This window comes from Sander lucioperca, chromosome 1 (genome assembly GCF_008315115.2).
Source record: "Sander lucioperca isolate FBNREF2018 chromosome 1, SLUC_FBN_1.2, whole genome shotgun sequence".
In the NCBI taxonomy this organism is placed as follows: Eukaryota; Metazoa; Chordata; class Actinopteri; order Perciformes; family Percidae; genus Sander; species Sander lucioperca.
The window spans coordinates 52,455,157-52,476,650 of NC_050173.1; the positions used below are offsets into that span (position 1 = coordinate 52,455,157).

At 41.1% G+C, this 21,494-nt stretch overlaps 1 protein-coding gene across 4 annotated transcripts in view; it reads right to left on the reverse strand.

The window, feature by feature from the left end:
- The window catches only part of si:zfos-2326c3.2 (mitogen-activated protein kinase kinase kinase kinase 4), a 101,241-nt gene that overhangs the window by 68,505 nt on the left and 11,242 nt on the right, over positions 1 to 21,494 (reverse strand). For all 4 annotated transcript variants that reach the window (XR_004898448.1, XM_031280098.2, XM_031280099.2 and 1 more), the window contains exons 3-7: positions 13,333 to 13,389; positions 5,691 to 5,816; positions 5,367 to 5,477; positions 2,368 to 2,458; positions 2,056 to 2,186 (exon numbers count right to left, since the gene is read on the reverse strand). Coding sequence is in view for 3 of the 4 variants with exons in the window: in XM_031280098.2 (XP_031135958.1) it covers positions 2,056 to 2,186; positions 2,368 to 2,458; positions 5,367 to 5,477; positions 5,691 to 5,816; positions 13,333 to 13,389 (516 nt within the window). In the remaining variant the exon portion in view is untranslated. The remainder of the gene's footprint in view (positions 1 to 2,055; positions 2,187 to 2,367; positions 2,459 to 5,366; positions 5,478 to 5,690; positions 5,817 to 13,332; positions 13,390 to 21,494) is intronic.

The window sequence follows — 21,494 nt, forward strand, 5'->3', positions numbered from 1 at the left end:
AGTATTGGAAACTCTTCTGTTGATATAGGCTTAGACCACATTAACTAACTAACTACGTCGACCTTTTCCAGAAGCTGGTTGAAGGAATGAAAGAGGGACGCTGTGTTGGCACGGTCCAACAAGTCCGCCACCGCTGGAAAACTTTGAAAAAAATCGTATTTTGCACAGCTACATGTAAATGGGAATATCAGTGGAATATTCACTTTCAATAGCCGCGTAAACAGCTTAGTCGGAATACCATTTTTTTCTGAATAAGGGCAAAAACCGGAATATTATGTACATGTTAACGTAGTCAGCCTCTCTGTCTCATTAAAGCAACAGCAACTTTTCTGTACTGTTTGATTTTGCCTTACATTTGCACTATTTAGAATGTATTAGTGTATTGTATATATTCCTTATCTTTTTAATTGTATATATAACTTATCTTTGTTCATCTGATTTGTATATATAACGTATATACAAATGAGATGAAGAAAGACATTTCTTATCTTTTTTATATTATACTTGTTGCACGTGTCTTTATTGCACAGTGGGTCGGAGAGAAACGTATTTTCAATTGCTCTGTATGTCTGCCACACATTGCAGAATTGACAATAAAGCTGACTTGACTTGAAAGATGAGCACAGCTTTTTTTTCCGCTTGCAGTTCATCAACAAGATTCATCCATGTGTTTGTGGATTGCTGTTGCTGTAGCTAGCCTTCAAGCTAAACCGTAACTGCTGTAACTAAACTGATAAAGGGCATACATTCTTCTAGGGATGAAAGCTTTTTTTTTGGCCCTCGATCTCGATCCGATTTTTTAAATATTGAATATCTGCCGAGTCCCGATCTGATACTTGTATTTGCCTAGATAATAGAGCTGCACGCTGCTTTTTTGTTTACAAAAAAAACGAAGTAAAAAAGCAACTAAAAGATGCCTTCAGCGTAATACATTTAACTTAGTGCAGCTACCATTTTTTGTAAACTCACATAGAAAATCAACCTCTACTTAGAAAGGTGTCAAATTTACTGACAGAAATGATCGGAGTGAGGGGACCGGGGTGACTGCCGATCCCCGATCAGTTAAAAAATGCCCTTATCGTGGCCGGGTTGGCTCAGTGGTAAAGCAGGCGCACACATACATAGAGGTTTATGCCTCGACGCAGCAGAGGTCCAGGATTCGAGTCCAACCTGTGCTGATTTCCTGCATGTCTTCTGCCTTCTCTCTCCCCTTTCTCACCTAGCTGTCCTGTCCATTAAAGGCGGAACATTTTTTGAAAAAATTCCCTTATCGGCTCCAAACTGATACTTCCCGATCCGATCGGGACATCCCTACATTCTTCTTCTTCTTCTGGCAGCTACTAAACAGCTTTAGGTGCATGACCACCACCCTTTGGACTGAAGGGCCGAACCTGATTTGCATGTAGCCCGGGAAAAAAACCAAGAGGGATTGCGATCAGCTTTGCGATCTGCGTTTCTTTTGGATTTCTGTGACTGTTTTGGAGGCTGGCCAACCTCAGCAGGAAATGGGCCGACGTGGGAGGGTCTTCAGCTGATCTAGTTCACCGGGGACGTCCAGGCCATAACAGCTGGCCAATGTGCTCACTCTGACTCTCACTCTGTCAGCGTTTTCACGCTTCGTGTCTATTTTCTTGAGTTTTATGCTCTAAGCTCCAGTGATTGTGTGTTGAGGTCTGAGGAACGCAAATAGGCGGCTGACCTACACTAGATTCTGTGCCTGAACACATCTGGTGTAAACACTGATGTAAGACTGAAGCTGCTGCCCCTGGCTGTGCAGACAGTGTGTGTTTAAACAAAATATATTCACTCACATTGGATTTGAATCCAGGTATAAGACCCTCGAAATGACACGGGGCCTTTGTTTAGTTCATCCCAATCTCGGCTGTCTGTTCTATGTATTTGTTTTTGTATGTGGTTGGTTAATTCCTACATTACATTTATATTTCTTAGTTTTCACCTTCAGACAACCTCTCTCTCTGTCAATACACATTCAAAAAGATAAAAGATGATGATGAAAAGGTGCTTAAAGTTGGCCGGAATTGAGTAATTGAGTACCCTGTAGTCATATGTGGCCTCCGGGTTCTCGTCACAGGCTATGACCTCCGGAGCCATCCAATAGGGAGTACCGATGAAGGTGTTCCGTCGACCGATCGTCTTATCCAGCTGTGCCGACACTCCAAAGTCAACTGAAACATAAAAAAAAACGTTCCAAAACAACCACAGTCTTTGCATCTTCATGAGGTGCTTTTGCGGTTGTGTGATTTGTGCATGCGTGTATTTATGACTGTGTGTGATTGCTCCACAGCCTTGCCTGGAGGCATGCGGATGTGCTTGAATAACCACAGTGCATGTGTCGCTGTGTCATACCCAGTTTGACTTCAGCATTCTCTGTGAGCAAAACATTTTGTCCCTTAATGTCTCTGTGAATCACATGATGGGAGTGGAGATGGGAAAGACCCTGGAAGACAAACATACACCCACATGAACACAGATACACAGTCAGATGGCCACCAGCACTATAAATACCAAGTCGCAAGCATTCCTTTGAAAGAGGAGAAGTATTGTGTGTTTATTTTTAAAAAGGAATAACGGACAAAGAGTAGATTTTATTTGAAGTTTGTTGCCCTGCTTTTCCCTTCCAGGCAAATTCTAAATATACGGGCTGGGAAGATCTGCTTTTGTCCCGATTTGACTCTTTCACGATACATTGGTGCCGATGCAATTTGTATTGCGATTTTTGTTTAGCGCGAATCTAGAAGTACTGCGATTCTAATATCGAGAATTGCGATTTTCTTCTCCTTCTTTAACAAACAAAAAAAAAAAAGTTGAATAATGAGATATTTCTAAAAACGAATCACATGTCAGTCTGACATTTATTTCATTTGTAAAGAAGTACATAACATGCGTTTTCTGCATTTTCTGCTTTCAGTCTGTTTTGCTGGAAACGGATATGATGTAGTCGCCGTTGGCGGTACCGTATAAACAGAAAATATTTAGCTGAATCATTGGTAAAAATAAATAAATAGAAATCATCAATTCTGGGGGGAAAGAATCGATTTTAAAAATCAAGCAAAAGAGCAAAAAACGAAATAAATCATGATACATATGTGAATCGAGTCCACCCCCCCCTTACTAAATAACCTTGCTTTAGGTAGCAGAGTGTAGCAGAGCAGTAGCACAGGCTACCAATCAGTGGCACAGTTTGAATGTGTGTGCGTCTGTGTGCGTGCGTGTTTGGACTCTCGCTTCTTCAAAAGGAGGTTAAATAAACAAAGGAAGTGAGTCTTATTTCAGACAATGACTTCACCATGCTTTGCCGAGCGTCTGCGTGTGTGTTTGTGTGTGTGTGTGCTGGGATGTTGGAACAATGAAGAGACGGCATGGCTGACAGCAGCAGGGAAAACATTGGCGACAGTCCAGAGCGCCTTGTGTTAAAAAAAAAAAAAAAAAAAAAAAAATCATTTCACTTTTCATTCTCTTCTTGATAATGCCAGCGTCCAGGACAGAGATGCTGGAACCGAGTTGATAATTCGGTTTGTGTGCGTGTAGGTTTGTTACTAGAGCCACAAACACACAGCGCAGAGAGCAGGGTAAAACATTCTTTCTCAGGACCTTGTGATCTCTCATAATGATAACCATAACATTTTACAGACGCGTTTTAAACTGGCCTTTTAAGTATATGAATGAAAACAAAAATCAAGTATTCCCTCGGCGTCACAGTGGGAAAACATGAGAGAGATACTGATCCCTGGGCATAAAGAGGTAACGCCGACAGTTTGGCTTCTTCTCTTTGATGTTTTGGCAAAGGATCCGACACTAAAAGTAGCATCTTGTTTCTTATACAGCAACTCAGCCAGCCTTTAGTTTGCATCCACACGCAAATTACTACCTCTGTTTTCACCAGCACTAAAAAGGGCCTCTTCCGCAACAACACCTCAGAAACAAAGTTCCCCTGTTGGGTCTGCTACACAAGTGCAGCTGTATAGTGCGTATATGTTTTGTGGTACGCATGTGTTTACGTCAACCTTACCCTGAGCACCTACAACGGTTCAATGGATAAAAGAGATGTCTTCTAATCTGGCACTAGAAAAACTGACATCTCTGGCAAAAGGGAAGATTGAGGACTTTTATGTGATATGAACACTCTTTTTACAATTTATCAAAGACTTGTCTGTACAGATTATTAGATTTTTTTATTTTTATTTTTTTTTTACTGGGAGTGTGATGTTGTGATGGGTTGGGGGAGTGGTAGTCTCGCATTGCCAGACCCTCCTCCACAGCGCTGCGGAGGAGGGTCTGTCTAGTCCACACAGCATCCCGGGAAGGGAGAAAAACATGCTCTGGTTTATCGGCATTTCTTTAAACCAATCACAATCGTCTTGGGCGGTGCTAAGCGCCGGACGGAGCAACGGCGCCGCTGCAAAATAGCCTCGGGAAGGAACTTGTTTTGGTGGAACATGTGGACGTTCAAAAGTTGTTTTAGTCGTGCGACAGAAAACTCAGATTGGACAGATAGTCTAGCTAGCTGTCTGGATTTACCCTGCAGAGATCTGAGGAGCAGTTAACCGTAGTCCTCAGAAATCCACCAGAGTTTAGAACGCCAACACAAAGAAAGCGGAAGTTAACGGTCATCCGGCCGAAAATAGGGACATCTGGCGGAATTTCCAGCAGGACCTGAACAATCCCGGATGTGTAACGTCGTCGATATAGACTAGGGGAGGCGAGGGTTACGGGTTGTGTGATGCATTAATCGAATAATTCCCTTAATTGATCAAAATAAAAAATAAAGTTCCATTTTGGAGAGAGGCTCTTGGGGTTCTGGGGGCTGTTTTTAAAAAAGGAAAATGTTTCCAGATTTCAAAGTCATGTACCTGTGTGATCTGGACGGACTTGAATACGCAAAGCGAGACAAATACCTTTTGAGTGTGTTGTTAGTGGGGTGTAAAAAGGCTTTGTCCAGAAAATGGCTTAAGAAAGACAAACCAACAATAAATGAGTGGATTGATATAATTTATAATATATATGTTATGGAGAGAATTACATTCAAACTACGTAACCAAACTGATATTTTTGAAGAGAACTGGTCAAAATGGCTTAGCTATGTGTCAACTGTAAGACCTGACTTCATATAGATCGCAAAAACATGGTCAAATCCTCTTAATAACAAATGTTTTTTCCCTATTTTCGAGCAGCATCTTTATAACTTTATGTATGATGAGCTTCTGTTAAATGCCGTTTTATTTAATGCACAAATCCTCCCCTTGTCATGTTATGTTACGTTGTATGTTTGGTGCCTAGATGGCACATTAAAGAAAACTAATAAAAAGTAAATAAAATAAAAAAATAATAAAAAATAAAAACCTTACCCTGAGCACCTCTCGGCAGATGTAAGCTATCCAGTCCTCCTTCAGACAGTTGCCCTTGGTCTTCTTCACCAAGTCTGTGACAGAGCCGGCTCCGCAGTACTCCATCACCAACTACGTGGACGCATACAGAAATGTCAGGCACACAGGCACCAGCCAAAACAACTGTGATTATTATTATTATTATGGGAATGAACACACATAAGACAGAAACATATTATTTCAGAAAAAACCCAGAAGGGCAGCAGCTATTTAATACAAAACAAATTAGTAATTTCTTCAAACTTAATAACTTAATGGCAATAACAGATACAGTAGTTTACAAACCCAGAGTTGGTGGTCCTGTCCAGCAGGACCTTTCTTAATAAAAGCGCCATAGTAAGTAGCGATGTTTCTATGGTGGGAATAACTCTTCAACATGTTGATCTCCAGTTTGATCTCCTCTTCTTCTTCCTAAACATAACAACAGATGCAGTAGAAATCAAACTACATGTACAGTATATGTGGGTGATGAAAACATCAATGTCAGAGTAGTTCGATGGGCATTTAAAGTAGTCAAGCGTATTTGAAAGAAGACATGTTTCTCTGTTCGGATTAGGGCTGGGTACCGAATTCACTACTTTTTAGGCACCGACTGAAATGCCTATGAAGTATCGAGTATCGAAAAATGCCTCGTCATTCGATACCCAATTTCAAATACAATAGGAGTAAATCTCGTCAGCGTCAAGAGAGCCAATCAGCATGCAGCATGCTTCTACCAAGATCTAATAATGTCTGTGATTGGCTGTCTAACGTTACACGTCGCAGAGACACGCAGGAAAAACTCTACGTTACACAGAGACGGTGCTCATGTACTGCAGTAGGAGCTGAATAATAAATAAAAGGATTTGTGCTATAATTTGTAATGTTGTCATTTCTTTTTGTTTTAGAAAATTGGTATCAAAAAAAGTATCGCTTAGGAACCGGTATCGAAGTCACGGTATTGGTAGCGGTATCGAATGATACCCAGCCCTGGTTGGGATTACTCTCCATCTCTTTCCCCCAGTGTTTCCTCTATGTTGATTTTGTAGTGGCGGCACGCCACGGCAAAAATTTCTGCCGCCACGGTATCAGAAATAAGGCAGACGCACAATGTAGTCGCGGTTGCCTTTTAAATGATCCTGCCGACATAATGCACCCCCATTGCGATTTAACAACAAGTAGAACTATTCAGAGGTTATTGGGTCAACCTCTAGTTTAACTCCACGTACTGTTGCGTTGATGTAGTTAATTGTCAAAAAGTTCACTTTCTTCCAAGTCGACTATTAAAAGGAACAGCTCCACCAAAAAAAACTGTTGTTTGGACAGACCTGCCCCCACTGCTAAAAAAAATAAATCCTAAAGGAAACAGTGCTTTCCCAGTAACATCTTAAATAGAACTCACAACAGTACACCATATAGATCATTTTCTACATAGTGTGCCACACTTCTGCTTTGGGAGTTACTCCCGTAGAGGCCCATCCTCACTTCCTGCTTGTTCTTCCTTTGAGAATTACATTAAAACTAGAAATATGACATACTTTATCATGCTTAAGCTGAGGTTCATCTACAGGAGGTTGAAAGTTTGTGAAACCTTTCCTTTTCGTTTCCATCTCCACAGAGCCCACACAACACAAACACGTACACGTCCAGACAGACAGCATCTCCAATCAGACTGTTGTGTAACTTGGAAATGGCCTTTCACAAAAGCCATTTGACCTTAATTCAACTACTGCCATGTCTCGACAAAACAACTCCGTTTGGTCAGTGTGTAATGAGACCCAAGCGCCACAGAAGAGAACAGAGTGCGGCGGATGACTTGTGACTTCTTCAATTCACTGAACCCCTAAATCTGCACTGGACTGGAGGAGAAGAGGAGAGGTGGAGCTGGATGTGGCTGTTAATCAGTGAAGAGGAAACAAAAGAGAGCTTCTCCCAGTCACTGACCTCCTTTAAATCTCCACAGGACAGGAGGGGAGAAAATGACAAGGCAGAGTTTGAACTTTCACCTCCATCTGAAAGCCTCCTGCCGGTGTCTGCACTCTGTGTGTGTGTGTGTGTGTGTGTGTGTGTAGAGATAATAGCCAAGCATTTCCTGCTAAAAAGTTTGTCTGCAACACAGAAGACCGAGAATACCATCAACAGGAAAGAAACCAGTACATGCCCAGTTCTGCAATAAGCAGATGTGTGGCAAAGTATACTGAATAGTCTGAACAGTTTGTAATGCATATTTTCTTACAATAGAAACTGCACATAAACTACTCAAACCAGCGTTGCAAACATGCTTTTTTCAGTCACTATTTGGTCTACAAAATGGAAGTGATGAAAAATGACCATCACAACCCCCTACAGCCCAACGTGACGTCTTCAAATTGCTAGCTTTGTCCGACTAGAGTCCAAAATCCAAAGATTCCACAGCTTCTGTTTCCTTTCACATTAAACAAATAAAAGCAGTCAACCCTACCAATGTTTGACATTTTTTGCTTAAACAACAATAAGAGTCGACAGCCATGCTAGCAGCTCTGTGAGGCTGGAATAAGGTACAGCGGTGGTTTGAACTAAATGCTAGCACAAACAAGCTAACATCCTCACCGTAGAAGCTAAGCCCAAGCTTTAAGCCCCTGAGGTGCTGTTCCACGGGTAGAGTTATTGTTAGAGATGTTCCGAAAACCGATACCAGTATCGGCTCCGATATCGGCTCTGATACTGCCTAAAACGCTGGTATCGGTATCGGGAAGTACTGGAGTTTATGCACCGATCCGATACCACGTAATAAAGCCCTAAAAAAAATCTACATTAAAAGTAGTTTATTCATGCTCTTTGTCCGTTATAACTGACTGTCAAACTGCATAATAAAAGAGAGTTCTGTGGCATTCATTGTTTGTGTTTGTTCATGTTTCACAAAGAGTTTAACCTAGGCCAGACCGACAACAAAGATAGAAATATCACATCCATACAGGGATAGTAGTATACTGTTGTTAAAACATAATAAAATATATGACATCTGGTATCGGATCGGTACTCGGTATCGGCCGATACCCAAGTTCAGGTATCAGAATCGGTATCGGGAAGCAAAAAAATGGTATCGGGCCATCTCTAGTAATTGTAGGGCTGCACGATTATGGGCAAAATCATAATCACCATTATTTTGATCAATATTGAGATCACGATTAATTATCACGATTATTTGTTGATTTTGACCAAAACTATTTTATTGTCACATAGGCTAATTATAACTGCTTCCATATCCATATTGTGCTACATTCGTGCTAATATACAAATATGTGCATCAAAATAAAATAGGTCCTCTTATTCACCAAAATTCAGTTGTATCTCCTTAAAGAATAAATAAAAATAAAGAAAACAATAAAGAAAATGTAGCAAAATTTTCCATTTTCCATTGTGCAAATATATTTTAGGAAGCAAAATATGTCTAAACTTGCATTGTACCGTGCGTTTTCTGTACATCGCAGGTAGTGCCACCTTGGAAAAATAATTGGGCGACGGGAATCACGTATCGTTTACCCAGAGTGTTGACCAAGAATTTGAAGCCTTCGTTTGTCCCCGTGTTTAATTGGCCCCGTGTCTTTGGCCAAATGAAATGCGACTGCATTCGTTATTTCACTGTGTCTTTGGGAGGTGGATGGGTATGGTGATGCGGTAAAGAGCCTCGCTTCGATGGATGCCTGAGTTGATGTTAGGGCTGTGTATTGGCAAGAATCTGGCGATACGATACGTATCACGATACATGGGTCACGATTCAATATATTGCAATATATTTCGATACTGTGCATAAGGCGATATATTGGGATTTGTTTTTAAGTATAATTTTAGAAAAACTAATATTTAAAAAAAGACATAATGTGCATAAAAGTCAAAGAAGTTTACTTTAGGTAAACAATTCAGTACACAGAAAATCAAACTGCCAGTTTGGGATTGTGGTTCACAGGTTCTTAGTGAGCTAATGTTCATATGCTAAAGTAGGCCAAAGTTCAGCCATAGCTACGTTGTTAGCTTCTAGCTAAAAGTCAGGCACTGCTAGGCACTGTTAGGCAAAGACACTAGTGGTGCGTCTCAGCATAGCCATTTAGCGGTAGGAGGTTTAAACACAACATAAACGTGAACCACTGTCTTACATTAATATTTTTGAACGTTAAATAAAAAAAAATCGATATTGCCTTTTTGAAAATCGATACATTATTGCAAAATAAAATATCGCGATACTCAAGTGTATTGATTTTTTCTTACACCCCTAGTTGATGTTGATGATGATTAGTCTTTGCAACGCATTTCTTGGCCCTCATACATTCATCGTATTGAACTTTACGGTGTTTTTTTAAGTGGTTAAAGAGGTTCGTTGTGTTGCTTTGTGGCGCCATAACAACTTTACGGCACTCTTTGCATATGACCTGTTCTTGTTTTGTGTCACTTGCCTTGAACCCAAAATGCTTCCGCACAATGGACGATCCCCTCGGCATCGCCCTCTGCTAAGTTAGGCATTTTTTTGTTTTCTTTGTTAAGATAGTTTATAGCCTTATGACCGACTGCTATCTGTTGTGGAATTTTCCTCACGTTACTCTGTCCTCTGTGACTGTCTACATCTAGAAACTAAGCTGCGCGGTGCAGGGAGCAACTCTGATTGGCTCATGGAGGCACATGACCAGACAGTGGTTTACGGAGCGCTAGATTGGCTTTGCAAAAAAATAAAATAAACTTTGATACGGAGCGTTATATGAACAGAATGACGCATTTTAAATATCGCTCAATCACGCAAATTTGATCGTGGGAAGCCAAAATCGTGATTGTGATTAAAATTCGATTAATTGTGCAGCCCTAAGTAATTGACACATTTTTTACCTTTTTGATCAATGAAAGTCCAAGTCATATTTGCAGTTAAAACCATTGGTTCCATTTATTTCCATGATCTTAGTTGGGTTTCCACACAAATCACTGCTTGTATGTATGCCTGTGTAGTGTTGTGGTGTTGGTGTGTGCGTGTAGTCAAAAACTGTATGTGCTTCCGGGTTGCACCCGAGGAACCAAAGATTGGTTCCCATTTATACCAAGGGCACTAATTGGCTCTTACACTTACAATAACAATGCTAGTATGTTTGGCAGGTATAAATTTACCATGGTCACCATTTTAAGTTGCCATGTTAGAACGCTAATGTAAGATAATTAGCACTTGTATTTGTTTGGTAGTCGAGTTCAAAATCGCTTACTGCAACCTTTGACCCCATTCTGCTGGCCCTGGTGCTCTACATCTGAAAACCACCAGCAATATTCAATAAAACCTGCACACCTCTCCAGTGTTCCCTCGTACAGCTGTAAGTCCACGAGGTACAGCACACAGAGTCAAATCATATATCCATATACAACTGTCTGGCTGACCCCGCCACTCAAATTCAACATACAAAACTTTTTTTCATCCTCAAATTGATTTGCAGTATGATGAGTTTTATTAATATTTGATATCACCAGAACTATCCAAGATTGTGGCTTTAAAAGTTAACTGAACTTTAATATCAAGGATATTCCCCCATAATCTAATAAAAAAACTACTTCTGGGTCAAAACTGAAATATTGGTGGGACTCAGAGAACTGTAAGAATGAAGAGACTATTTCATGTAATTGAATTTTGTCAGGCTAGAGGTATATTAAAGTAGATTTGTCTGTGATCCTCGCTGTGTGTCTATGTTTTTTAGTGTGTGTGTCTAGGTTTTTTTAGTGTGTGTGTGTGTGTGTGTGTGTGTGTGTGTGTGTGTGTGTGTGTGTGGGGGGGGGGGGCTTTTTTTAGTACCACCTCCGTCGAGGTTCCAAGCTAGCTGAGCCGATACCAAAAGGTGACGTGAAAACCTGCAGACTACTGATTGGTCGGAGAGAATCGCCACTAATCACTGCGTCATCACTGCTAGCGACAGACGGGGGTGTCCTGAACAGACCCGCCATTTTTAAATAGTTTAGCCAGCGGTGTTTTGGTTTTTTTGCTGCCTCCAGCATTTTGTTGTTGATTGCTAACTTGTGGCCAGCAGTGAACGAACTTCGTTATGTAGGTCCATTTTTATTGTACTGACATTACAGAAGTCTCTCGTTAGCAGGTTCTTGTAGGCTACTTCAGCCTCTAATCTAGAACTGAGGGATAGATCAGGGATCATGCCGTGAAAATGTGATGCCTTACGCTAAATAATAAATGGCTGCTATGTAATGTACCTATCTCATTATTCTGTGGCTAACAGCACAACAGATCTGCGTGAAGTCGCAAAGTGACGCGTGCGCAACTCACATCTGCACTCGACTCACATCGGGTAGTGACAGTCTCTCTTTCTCTCTCTTCACTCTTTTCCTCCCTCTCTTTTTATCTGATATTTTATGGCTCTGTTGATTACTCTCCCTTCGTTTTTTTTATATGTGCTTGAACATACTGAAATATTGAGCCAGCAGATCCTACAAAAACATAATCATTGTCTTGTGAAAAGTTTTTATCAGTCCTTCCAGAAAAATTAGTTTTTTTGTGATTGTTGCGGGCAAAAATCCTTGATTATGCGGCACGTTTTCTTAAATAATGCGATGGAATATGCGGGATATTTATGCAATTTTATGCGATGAAATTGCGGGAACTTCCAAAAAACTTCGGTTTCATCATGGCTTCATCGCGGGGTTTGCAGCTTTTCGATGATGTTCACGTCGCGTAATTACGTCACTTCATAACATTCCCGTTCAACTTTCTGCTAAGATATATGTGACTTTTTTGCAACGAAAATGCAGGGATTATGAAATCATGCAAGCCCCGCATATTTTGCACGGAAATCTGCAATTTATGCGGTGAAAGTGTGGCGTATTTGAAAAAATGCAGCCCCCGCATAAATATGCAGACTTTGGCTGATTATGCATTGAATTATGCGATCACATAATCGCATTTTTCTGGAGGGACTGGATTATGTAATAATCCGTTTGGTGGAATCACTACTTTAAACTTGTCAAACCATTCCAACTTTTAAAACCAAATGACGTTAGCAAGTGCGCTTGAATTGTCGGTCTTCTACATCACAGATACATAACGAACAGCATGCCGACAGGAGACCAAAAAAAAAATATAAAATTCTATTTCTTCCCTTTTTTTAGTGCTTATATTTTCCTGCACAGGGAGGATACAGGAGAATTAATTTAGACAGACAGCAGATCTATATCAGAAACAAAAATGCAATTTAAAAAGGAGTACTCCAGTGATTTGGTGTTGCATTTCCAGAAAGTTCGGGAACTCACAAGGGACAGTTTAGAAGAGAATGGTCAAAATCAGAGGCAGCAGAGGCAGAGATATCCTGACTGTGAGTCCCTCCAATGGGTCAAAGTCCAAAAACACTCGATCCTACATGTCCCATCATTCAATTTGATAGCGTCTTTCATTAAAAGCCCTGCCTCCCAAATGCCAGTTTCTTTCAAACACCACGACAGTTCATGATGCATTCTAAGCTTCAAGCCCAATCCTTTGGAACTTTGGAACGCTGCCTCCAGAGCCACAGAACATATTACACAACTGTTTTCACAGGCTGAGTTGTACTCCTCATGACGAATAAACTGTCCTTCATGTGTAAAATCAGTGGAATGCCCCCATTTTTTCCCCGGACATTTTGAGGACCCATGAACGTGGTAATGAACGATGAATGACGTATTACATTAAAGCCCATGAGAAATGCCGATGTACAAGGATCTGTATAAAATGTCCTTCTACATGCAATAAGATCAGGTCAGCTTGCGTTAATACTCTCCCGTGTAGATCATGTGTGTAAAATTTACATTGACAGCATGATGATCTGATGGCTCTGGCAATGCGATTTCTTTGAAATTCTATATTTACATTCTTTTCACCAAAGATGTGAAAGAGAAAGAGGAAGGAAGAAACGGTGGGTGGAGATAGAGAGAATAGTGAGTGTGCAACGTAATGCACTCTTACCTCTGTGACTTCCATGACTTTGATGGCTGCCAGTTGGCCTGTCTTGACATGACGACCCTAGAATACATGAAGAAAAAGTTAAGATCACAACAGACTTAAAAAAACTTAAAAGATTATTTTTTATACACATTATTAACCAGCATACACATTTTTTTTTATCTTGATATAACATACAGTTTATGATTTTGATAACTGAAAGCTCATTTTGATCAATTTTCCACTTAAAATCACAAGTGCGACACCCCTAGAGTTTATGCTACAGTTTGCATGCAAAATGCAAAAAAAGCTAATTTGGGTGAAATTGTGGACAAAACTCTGCAGAGGGAGCTGACCTCTGGCTCTTTACTGCAGCCTGGATCAACTAGATTACACAAAAAAAAGATTTCCGACTCCAGATTTAAAAATCAAATATGAAACCAAAGTGAATCATCACACACTGGGAAGCTCACGGCAATATTCTTTATAGAACCAGTCTCTGAAAGTAGTGTTGACGGGAACAACGTGCAGATCAAAATGTCAACTATTACAATTCAGAAACACCAAACATTGGTGGCCCAGATCGATTAGTGTTGATGTTAAAATAACAACTATAATCAGCCCAACAACTGTAACTGTACACGCACACTCATTTTCTCATGAGGAGGCAGCACAACAAGGCAGGAGCCAAGATGAGAGAGGGAGCACGCCAGCACAGAGAGACAGAGCTGTAAAGTGCAGTCAGGTGAGAAGGGGAAAATTGAAAATCTTGTCATGAGTCAGAAAGCTGACAAGATACTAGAGTAGCTACTCTATAAGCCTTTAAGCTGTGATGTATGACAGGGCTCTGAGTGAGTGTGTCTGTGTGTGTATGAAATAGATGGAGGGAATGACACATCTCACTATACTCAATCAGTCAGCTAATACAGACAGAGACGCAGAGAATCAGAGAAAAGCTGTGAGACAGAGATGGATGGAGAGCTTGAAAACAAACACTACAGTCTTAATATCTGCCTTTATTTGTGTTTTATTTGCTTTGCAGATAAAATCTTAGAAACAAACACTCTTTATTCCCTTCCAAAGAAATATTCCCCACAGGACCCATTTCTGCATTATATTAGTAGGCCATGGAGGATGGCAGGGTGTTGAAACCTGTGTGTCTAGATCAAGTATGTCGACATCAGAGAAGACATTAGGAGTTTCCAAGAATTCAAGTCAGCAGTTTCAACACATCAGTCCTAACCCAGCTACATGTGTTAATATTGTTATCGTGATTATTATTTTGTAGCAGCGTGTGAAGTGGTCTACGTTCCCAGTAAGTCCGTTTCCCTCTTTGATTATAATGGGGTGACTGACACTGGGCTGAGCTGAACTAGATGGCATGAGCACGGCTCTCTATACTGTACTGCACACCGTTTCATCGCTGTATCAGTAGCTGAAGCATTTTAGTTGGCAAGTAATGCAAACAGAGTTAGCTAACTAATCAAAAGATGATGGTACCGCAAATGCTCACTTCCTTCTGACATCAGGAGAGGCGTTCCATATTTTAAAGTGCTCATATTACGCTCATTTTCCGGTTCAAAAAAGTATTTAGAGGTTGCACCAGAATAGGTTTACATGGTTTCATTTTCAAAAAAACACCATATTTTTGGTGTACTGTGTGTTGAGCTCTCTGTTTTAGCTACAGAGTGAGGCATCTCACTTCTGTTCCATCTTTGTTGGGAGTCGCACACACGCAGTAAGTACTGCTAGCTTGTCAGAAGCAGAGTATGAGGGCGTGCCATGCTAGCAGCTAGGCGAGCATTATAACGTGTGTTACAAAATGACGCACGTTTGACTCTGAAGTAAAGGCTGGACTACAATAGAGCTGTTTGGAGCAGTTTGTGAACAGTGTTTTCTGTTGGAGATGGTAAGTCCCTTTGGGGTGGATTTTGGGCTTTTTCACTTTGTAAACCTATAACATGCACAAAAAATAAATTATATACAACACAATAAAGGAAAGGGCAAAAGCCAAAAAGTATAATATGAGCACTTTAAAGGACAATTCCGGCGCAAAACGAACCTAGGGGTTATTAACTGATGTGTTCCCACTCTGTCGCTCTCTGGGACATGTTTTCATGCTAATCGAATGAGTTTGGAGCTTTAACGTGGCTACCGCGGACCGCTGGTTAGCTTGAAATGCTAGTATTCGGGGCATGGGGACACTCAAATTAAATCGCTATTTAATACCACTAAAAAGGCTCGAAATATCACCACACTTTAACGTTCGCATAATTAGGGTCCCTAAATGTGAAACGAAGCATTGACAACGTTGTAAGTGTACAGATAGTTTATTAAAAAGATAGATTATAAAGACAGTCGCGTTCATGTTTACTTGCGGGAGCCATCTTGGAAAGCAGTCATGACTAGTGAAACGTGGAATTTGGGAATTCAACGTTGCACGGGGTTCGCCGGGGACCCTAATTATGCTAAAGTTAAAGTGTGGTGATATTTCGAGCCTTTTTAGTTCAACTAAAATCTAACGGTGAACAATCAGTGTTGGACCTACAGTCTGTTGAGATGCCTCTCCAAACTCACCATAAAACGTTAAGACGCGTTGAGAAAAAAAGATCCGTATTTTGCTGTAATCCAATGACACGGAAAAAAAGTAATCCACAGCGATCAGTAGATCCACAAAAAGGTAAATGATACGGTGTATCCAGCAAGGCCTACGCGCGTCACATTCACCAGCAAGCTCCAAACAGGTGAACGATCGCCGTTTAAACGAAGTGGAATAAACGTATAAAAGTCCAAATCTACACAAAACCCGCAATCAATTAGTAAGCTGACATCACATTTATATACATGGCATTTAGGATCCTTTATTGCAAGGTTGGCACGGCAAGATGTCCAGACTAGTACAACAGTAACTTTCGTTTGTTGCGTCTTGCTGCTTCCATCGTCAGCCAGGTAATATTTTTTTTTACCAAAGCAGTATATGAAATCTGATGTATTACCTACCACCATTTAGTTGTTTTGTGTTATTTAAGATATTTATTTAATATCTGGTCATGCCAGATATTCCACTTATTTTTTAAACAATGCAATTACCCGTTTGAGCCACCAGGGGGGCAGTGCTCCTCTTGCATCTCCACGTATGCGGTCAGACCATCTGTTAGGGGGCCGAGACTGAGAGCTACATGGATAAATATGCACCAAACAAGCCACTTTGAAATTTTGCTCTTTTCATGAATAAAAAAGTTGGGTGACACCCCCGCACAGACTAAAAAATGTTGGATGACCCTCCCCTCAGCAAAGAATAAAAAGACATGACCCTCCCGTATTTTCCTCCGGTGGTCCATTCCATAAATACTGAACGGTCCCTAATACATACTTTGGTAATAGATGCAGAAATTACAATGTGCTGTTTCAAATTCAGTGTCACTTTTGAAGATGCAACATAGAAGGTTAACTGACAGCACCATCGCTGTCATGAAAAAAAAAACCTATATATATATATATATATATATATATACACACACACACACACACACACAAGCTCTAGTCTACAATTACAATGAATTCAACTTAAAATTAAACATGCATTGTTTAGGCTACTACTGAACCAATATTGGTACAGATACCTGAAATTCGGTTCCGTTACCCAATGGTACCTTTTTTTTTGGTACTTTCCCTCTATAATTACAAAACAATTATTTCAGTTGTAAAAATTATTGTCAAACCTATGTACCTAGTTATTTTATTAATTAAACAAAATTCTCCTCCTCCCAAACCCATCCCTACAACCTATTAAACTGAATAATTATTCATTTCTTACTCACTGTAACTTTTATTCTTGTATTTGTATATTCTTCTTTAGCCTGTTTTATTTTTAAAAAAGATAAGAAATTTCGACGTTTAACTTGTGTAAAAAAGGGGGCAAATTTACTGGTCGCACATGTGCGACTGGATGTCAAATTCAGTTGCACACTCAAATTTTGGTCGCAGTCTGGAGCCCTGCACAGACTAAAATACACATGTAAACGAGCGTGAAAAAAGGGACAGGTGACACAAGGGCTGGGGAACAGGTGAAAGACATCAGGGCGGGGGCAGACAATCCCACAGGTGGGAAAAACACGAGACAGGAAGCAAAACAAGCCATGACATGGGAGAACAGAGAGACTACAAAATAAAACAGGAATCTAAGCATCAAACATACACCACGAGGTCAAAGACAGAAGACAGAAACACGAGACGTAAAAAAACAAGAAAACAGAGAATAAATCAACACAACGAAACAAGAAAAAACTACAACAGAAACCCACAATGACACTAGTGGAATGTCATGACATGCCTAACAAAGTTTACTGAAAATGTTGCTGAACCAGCAGTCGTTAAACAGACCCCTTGTCAGATGGCAACATAGCGTATATATTATTCTCATATGTATTACGCTTTTAAATTGGATGCAAGATGTACTGTTTCAGGCTCACAGACCTCTATTCTTTCCGGCCTTGAGTCTGTCCCCAAGTAGTGGACATTGTCTCCGTAATTGCCAAAAAATTGTGGCATGCAAGCAGCCACTGGCCTGACTGTGACACATAAGGAAGTGGCCTTCCTGTCCCTTCAGACTCGACGGTGTCTGCTGGCTGTGCTGCCACCGCTACTTAATAATGTGAAATGTTCCGACTCTCAACTGAGCTTCTTTTTAACAATATGCAGCACACACACAGACACACACACACACACACACGTTTCACTATCTTTGTGGGGACCCGTCATTGACATAATGCATTCCCTAGCCCCTTACCCTAACCTTAACCATCACAACTAAATGCCTAACCTTAACCCTTACCCTCACCATAACCTTAACCTAATTCTAACCCTAATCCTAAAACCAAGTCTTAACCCTCAAACAGCCCTTTAAACTTGTGGGGTCCAGCATTTTGGCCCCACAAAGCTGTCCGGACCCCACAAGTATACTGTATTCCTGGTTTTTGGACCCCACGAATATAGTTAAACAAGAACACACACACACACACACACACACACACACACACACACACACACACTAGCAGGATACATCAGCACTACAATAGTGTGCCAGTGAAAAGGTTACTATAATATATCCATACATATGTTAATTAGATATGAGAGACATTCATAATGCAGACAGCAAGGGGACACATGAGAGAAACACTTTTACTGTATCTCTCTGCTTGTCTCCAACTTTCTTTCTGTGCAACATAATCTGTCTGTCTCTCTCCGGCTTCTGTGTCTTTCTATCTGTCCCCTACAGAACAGTCTGTTACTGTATTAACCGTACATATGTGTACTTTGTGCTTGGATGGAGGGCATTACTGATCAGCACTCCTCTCAAAACTGCACATAGGAATGGTGCTAGTTAAAGGCTGCATATCTGTATCTGTGTGTGCGTGTGCGTGTACGTGTGCGTGTGTGTGTGCGTGCGTGTGCGTGTGCGTGCGTGTGCGTGCTGTTTCTGAGTGTGCACATTTAGCTAAAGAAACAACCCCTTTTTCCCAGTCCATTCACATGGAACCTTCACTGGCTGGCACTACAGGGTCAAAAGAGCTGGAATGGTTTGACATTATATTGAGTATAATGCTGCTAAAAGCTCAATGATAACTCATTCTGTCCTACTGTCATGTGAAAAGTGTGTTTGTGTAACTCTCAGCTAAAAAAGATGTATTTACCAGTATGACTCAGGGAGGAACCATCTTGGTTTTTTTAATTATTAAATGTAGCATGTAGTAGCAGTATGTAAACTAAATCCAAATCGACAGTATGCCAAAAATACCCTGATGTATACAGTATGCATCAGTTGTATACACAATAGTCTATATCCACGACGTTCCACTTCCGGGATTACTCCGGTGCCGCCGGATGCATAAAGACAGTACCATTCGGTATACAGGCAGGCGCCATCTTGGGTGTAACCAGTAACATAGCTCAATCACGGCGTTTGTCGTTCGACTGGTCGTGACTGTTTTCACAAGATGGCGCCTGCCTGTAAACCGAACGGTACTGTCTTTATAAACTATCTTTTTAAGAAACTGTCTGTACACTGACAAAGTTCTCAATGCTTCGGCTTAGGCCGGTATCACACTGGCTGCGTGGCGTGAGCGTGGCGTTTCTGTTGCGTGGATTTTTCTATGTCTTTACACACCAGAAACGTGTCTGACGCGGCGCTGCTGCTGCTAGCTTTGTCTGTACACATGTATGTTTCCCCTTGATCAAATGAAATACCATGTTAAACATTAATACATACTGATTTGATTACAGCAAAGACAACGTCTGCAGTATTGACGGCAAAATAGGCTACAGAATATTTCGTTCTGTATTGACAGGTGCAATATTAGAAAATCGATTTTTTTTTTTTTATTACATTTATATCTGCATTTATATCAAAACCTAGAGACTTTCAAACATCAACATGTCATTTATTAATCTATTAGTGTCAAAATGACATATAAACATCTTTTCCTATTCGATTTTGCCTGGAAACCTTCCAACACGCTTGCGTGTGGCGTGAAAAATAGGCGTCAGTCCTATTTCTAGCATGCACGCGTTTTCGGCGCGGCTCGAGCCGTGCCTGAGACGTGCGTGTCACGCAGGCAGTGCGCAAGTTCTTACCTGTTAACATGGGAGACGAAATATTAAACTGACACGCCACGCAGCTGACACGCGCGACGCACCCAGTGTGTAACCGGCCTTACGTGCAGGGACCCTCATTATGCTACCGTGGAAGTGTGGTGCTATTTTGAGCCTTGTTAGTGGTGTAGAAATAGAGATTTCTTTTTACTTTCGCGTTTGCGCTAAAACTGGTCACACTCGATTAGCATGAAAACATCTCCCAGAGAACGGTCGACTCAGTACCCATGTGTTATTAACCCTTAGGTTCATTTTGCGTTGGAATTGTCCTTTAAAGCTACATTGTGTAAGAATTACTCCCATCTAGCGTTGAGATCATATATCGCAATCAACTCGCTCTCGCCACGCAGTATTGCAGCTACGGTAGCCTTCTTCACGCTTCAAAAAGCGAAGGTGTACAAAAGGCCGTCTATCAGCCGTCGTTGGAGTTCATGCGTTCTCTTAATACATCCATGAGTTAATGTCGGAGAGTGGCATGGGCGCGCTTCACACCACGAGTACGCCACCCGACGGAAAGGAGAGAGAAAGAAAAGGAGACTCCAGCGGTCCGGAGGATAATTAACCAGTTGGGATTTGGTGTGTGCGTCCAAAGCAGCTCCAATGTTCACTCTTTTTTTCTGATGACACCGGTCTCTTGCTCTTTTCAATATCCGTTTTCTTTTTCTGGGCGAAGAAGAAGACTCCCGTTTCTGAAATTTGGATTTTGAATACGTGTGGTCCTCCATGTTTCCTTCTTCAAACTTGCCGGGGCCGGGAAGTGACGATAGCAGCAGCTGTGAGTCGAAAACGCGAAAGGCGGAGCAGTATGTCCCTTACCGGCTAACATATTTCAAGATGGCGCATCATTATGGAGCGTCTACCCCAGTTCATGCGAGCGCAAATGTAAAATTCCAAGCTAATAGGAATACTTGGAATTGATGGTGGTGGTAAATATTCATGAAAACGGACAAGTTTGTGAACGGACTGGGGCTTTAAAGTTTGGTGCAACATCATTTAAAATGAAATCATGATTTAAATCAGGTTCAAACATTAATCCTTAAACCAGTCTGGATAGCTCAGCCTCTGCTGCATTGATTTTTGATTTTTTTTTTTTTTCACCCGAGTTTTGTTCCCCCCTAACTTCATGTAAGTGCAATACTGAATCCCTGGTGTACTTTTAATGATAGTTTTGGCATTTAGAAAGTACAGTAAGAAGGCCAGTCACTTCTGAGAATATTCTAACTACCAGTTACCAAACTCCCCCCCCATATTCTCACTGCTCTGGGTCACACAGAAACACACTCACGGGTAATCAGCACAAAGCATAGCTCCAAACCTCATGGGGGGCTACTTTCCTCCTTTCTCTAATTTTCATCTGTCTCTCTCCCTCTCCGTTCCACCACTCCTCTCTGTCTCTCTGCCTTTCACCTCTGCCTTCCTTCCTTCCTTCCTTCTGCCCTATCTCGCTCTCTCACTTTCCTCTCTCCCCCCCCTTTGTCTGTCTCCCATTCCCTTTGCTTTTACATCTGACAAGCACAAACACAGCTCTACAACTT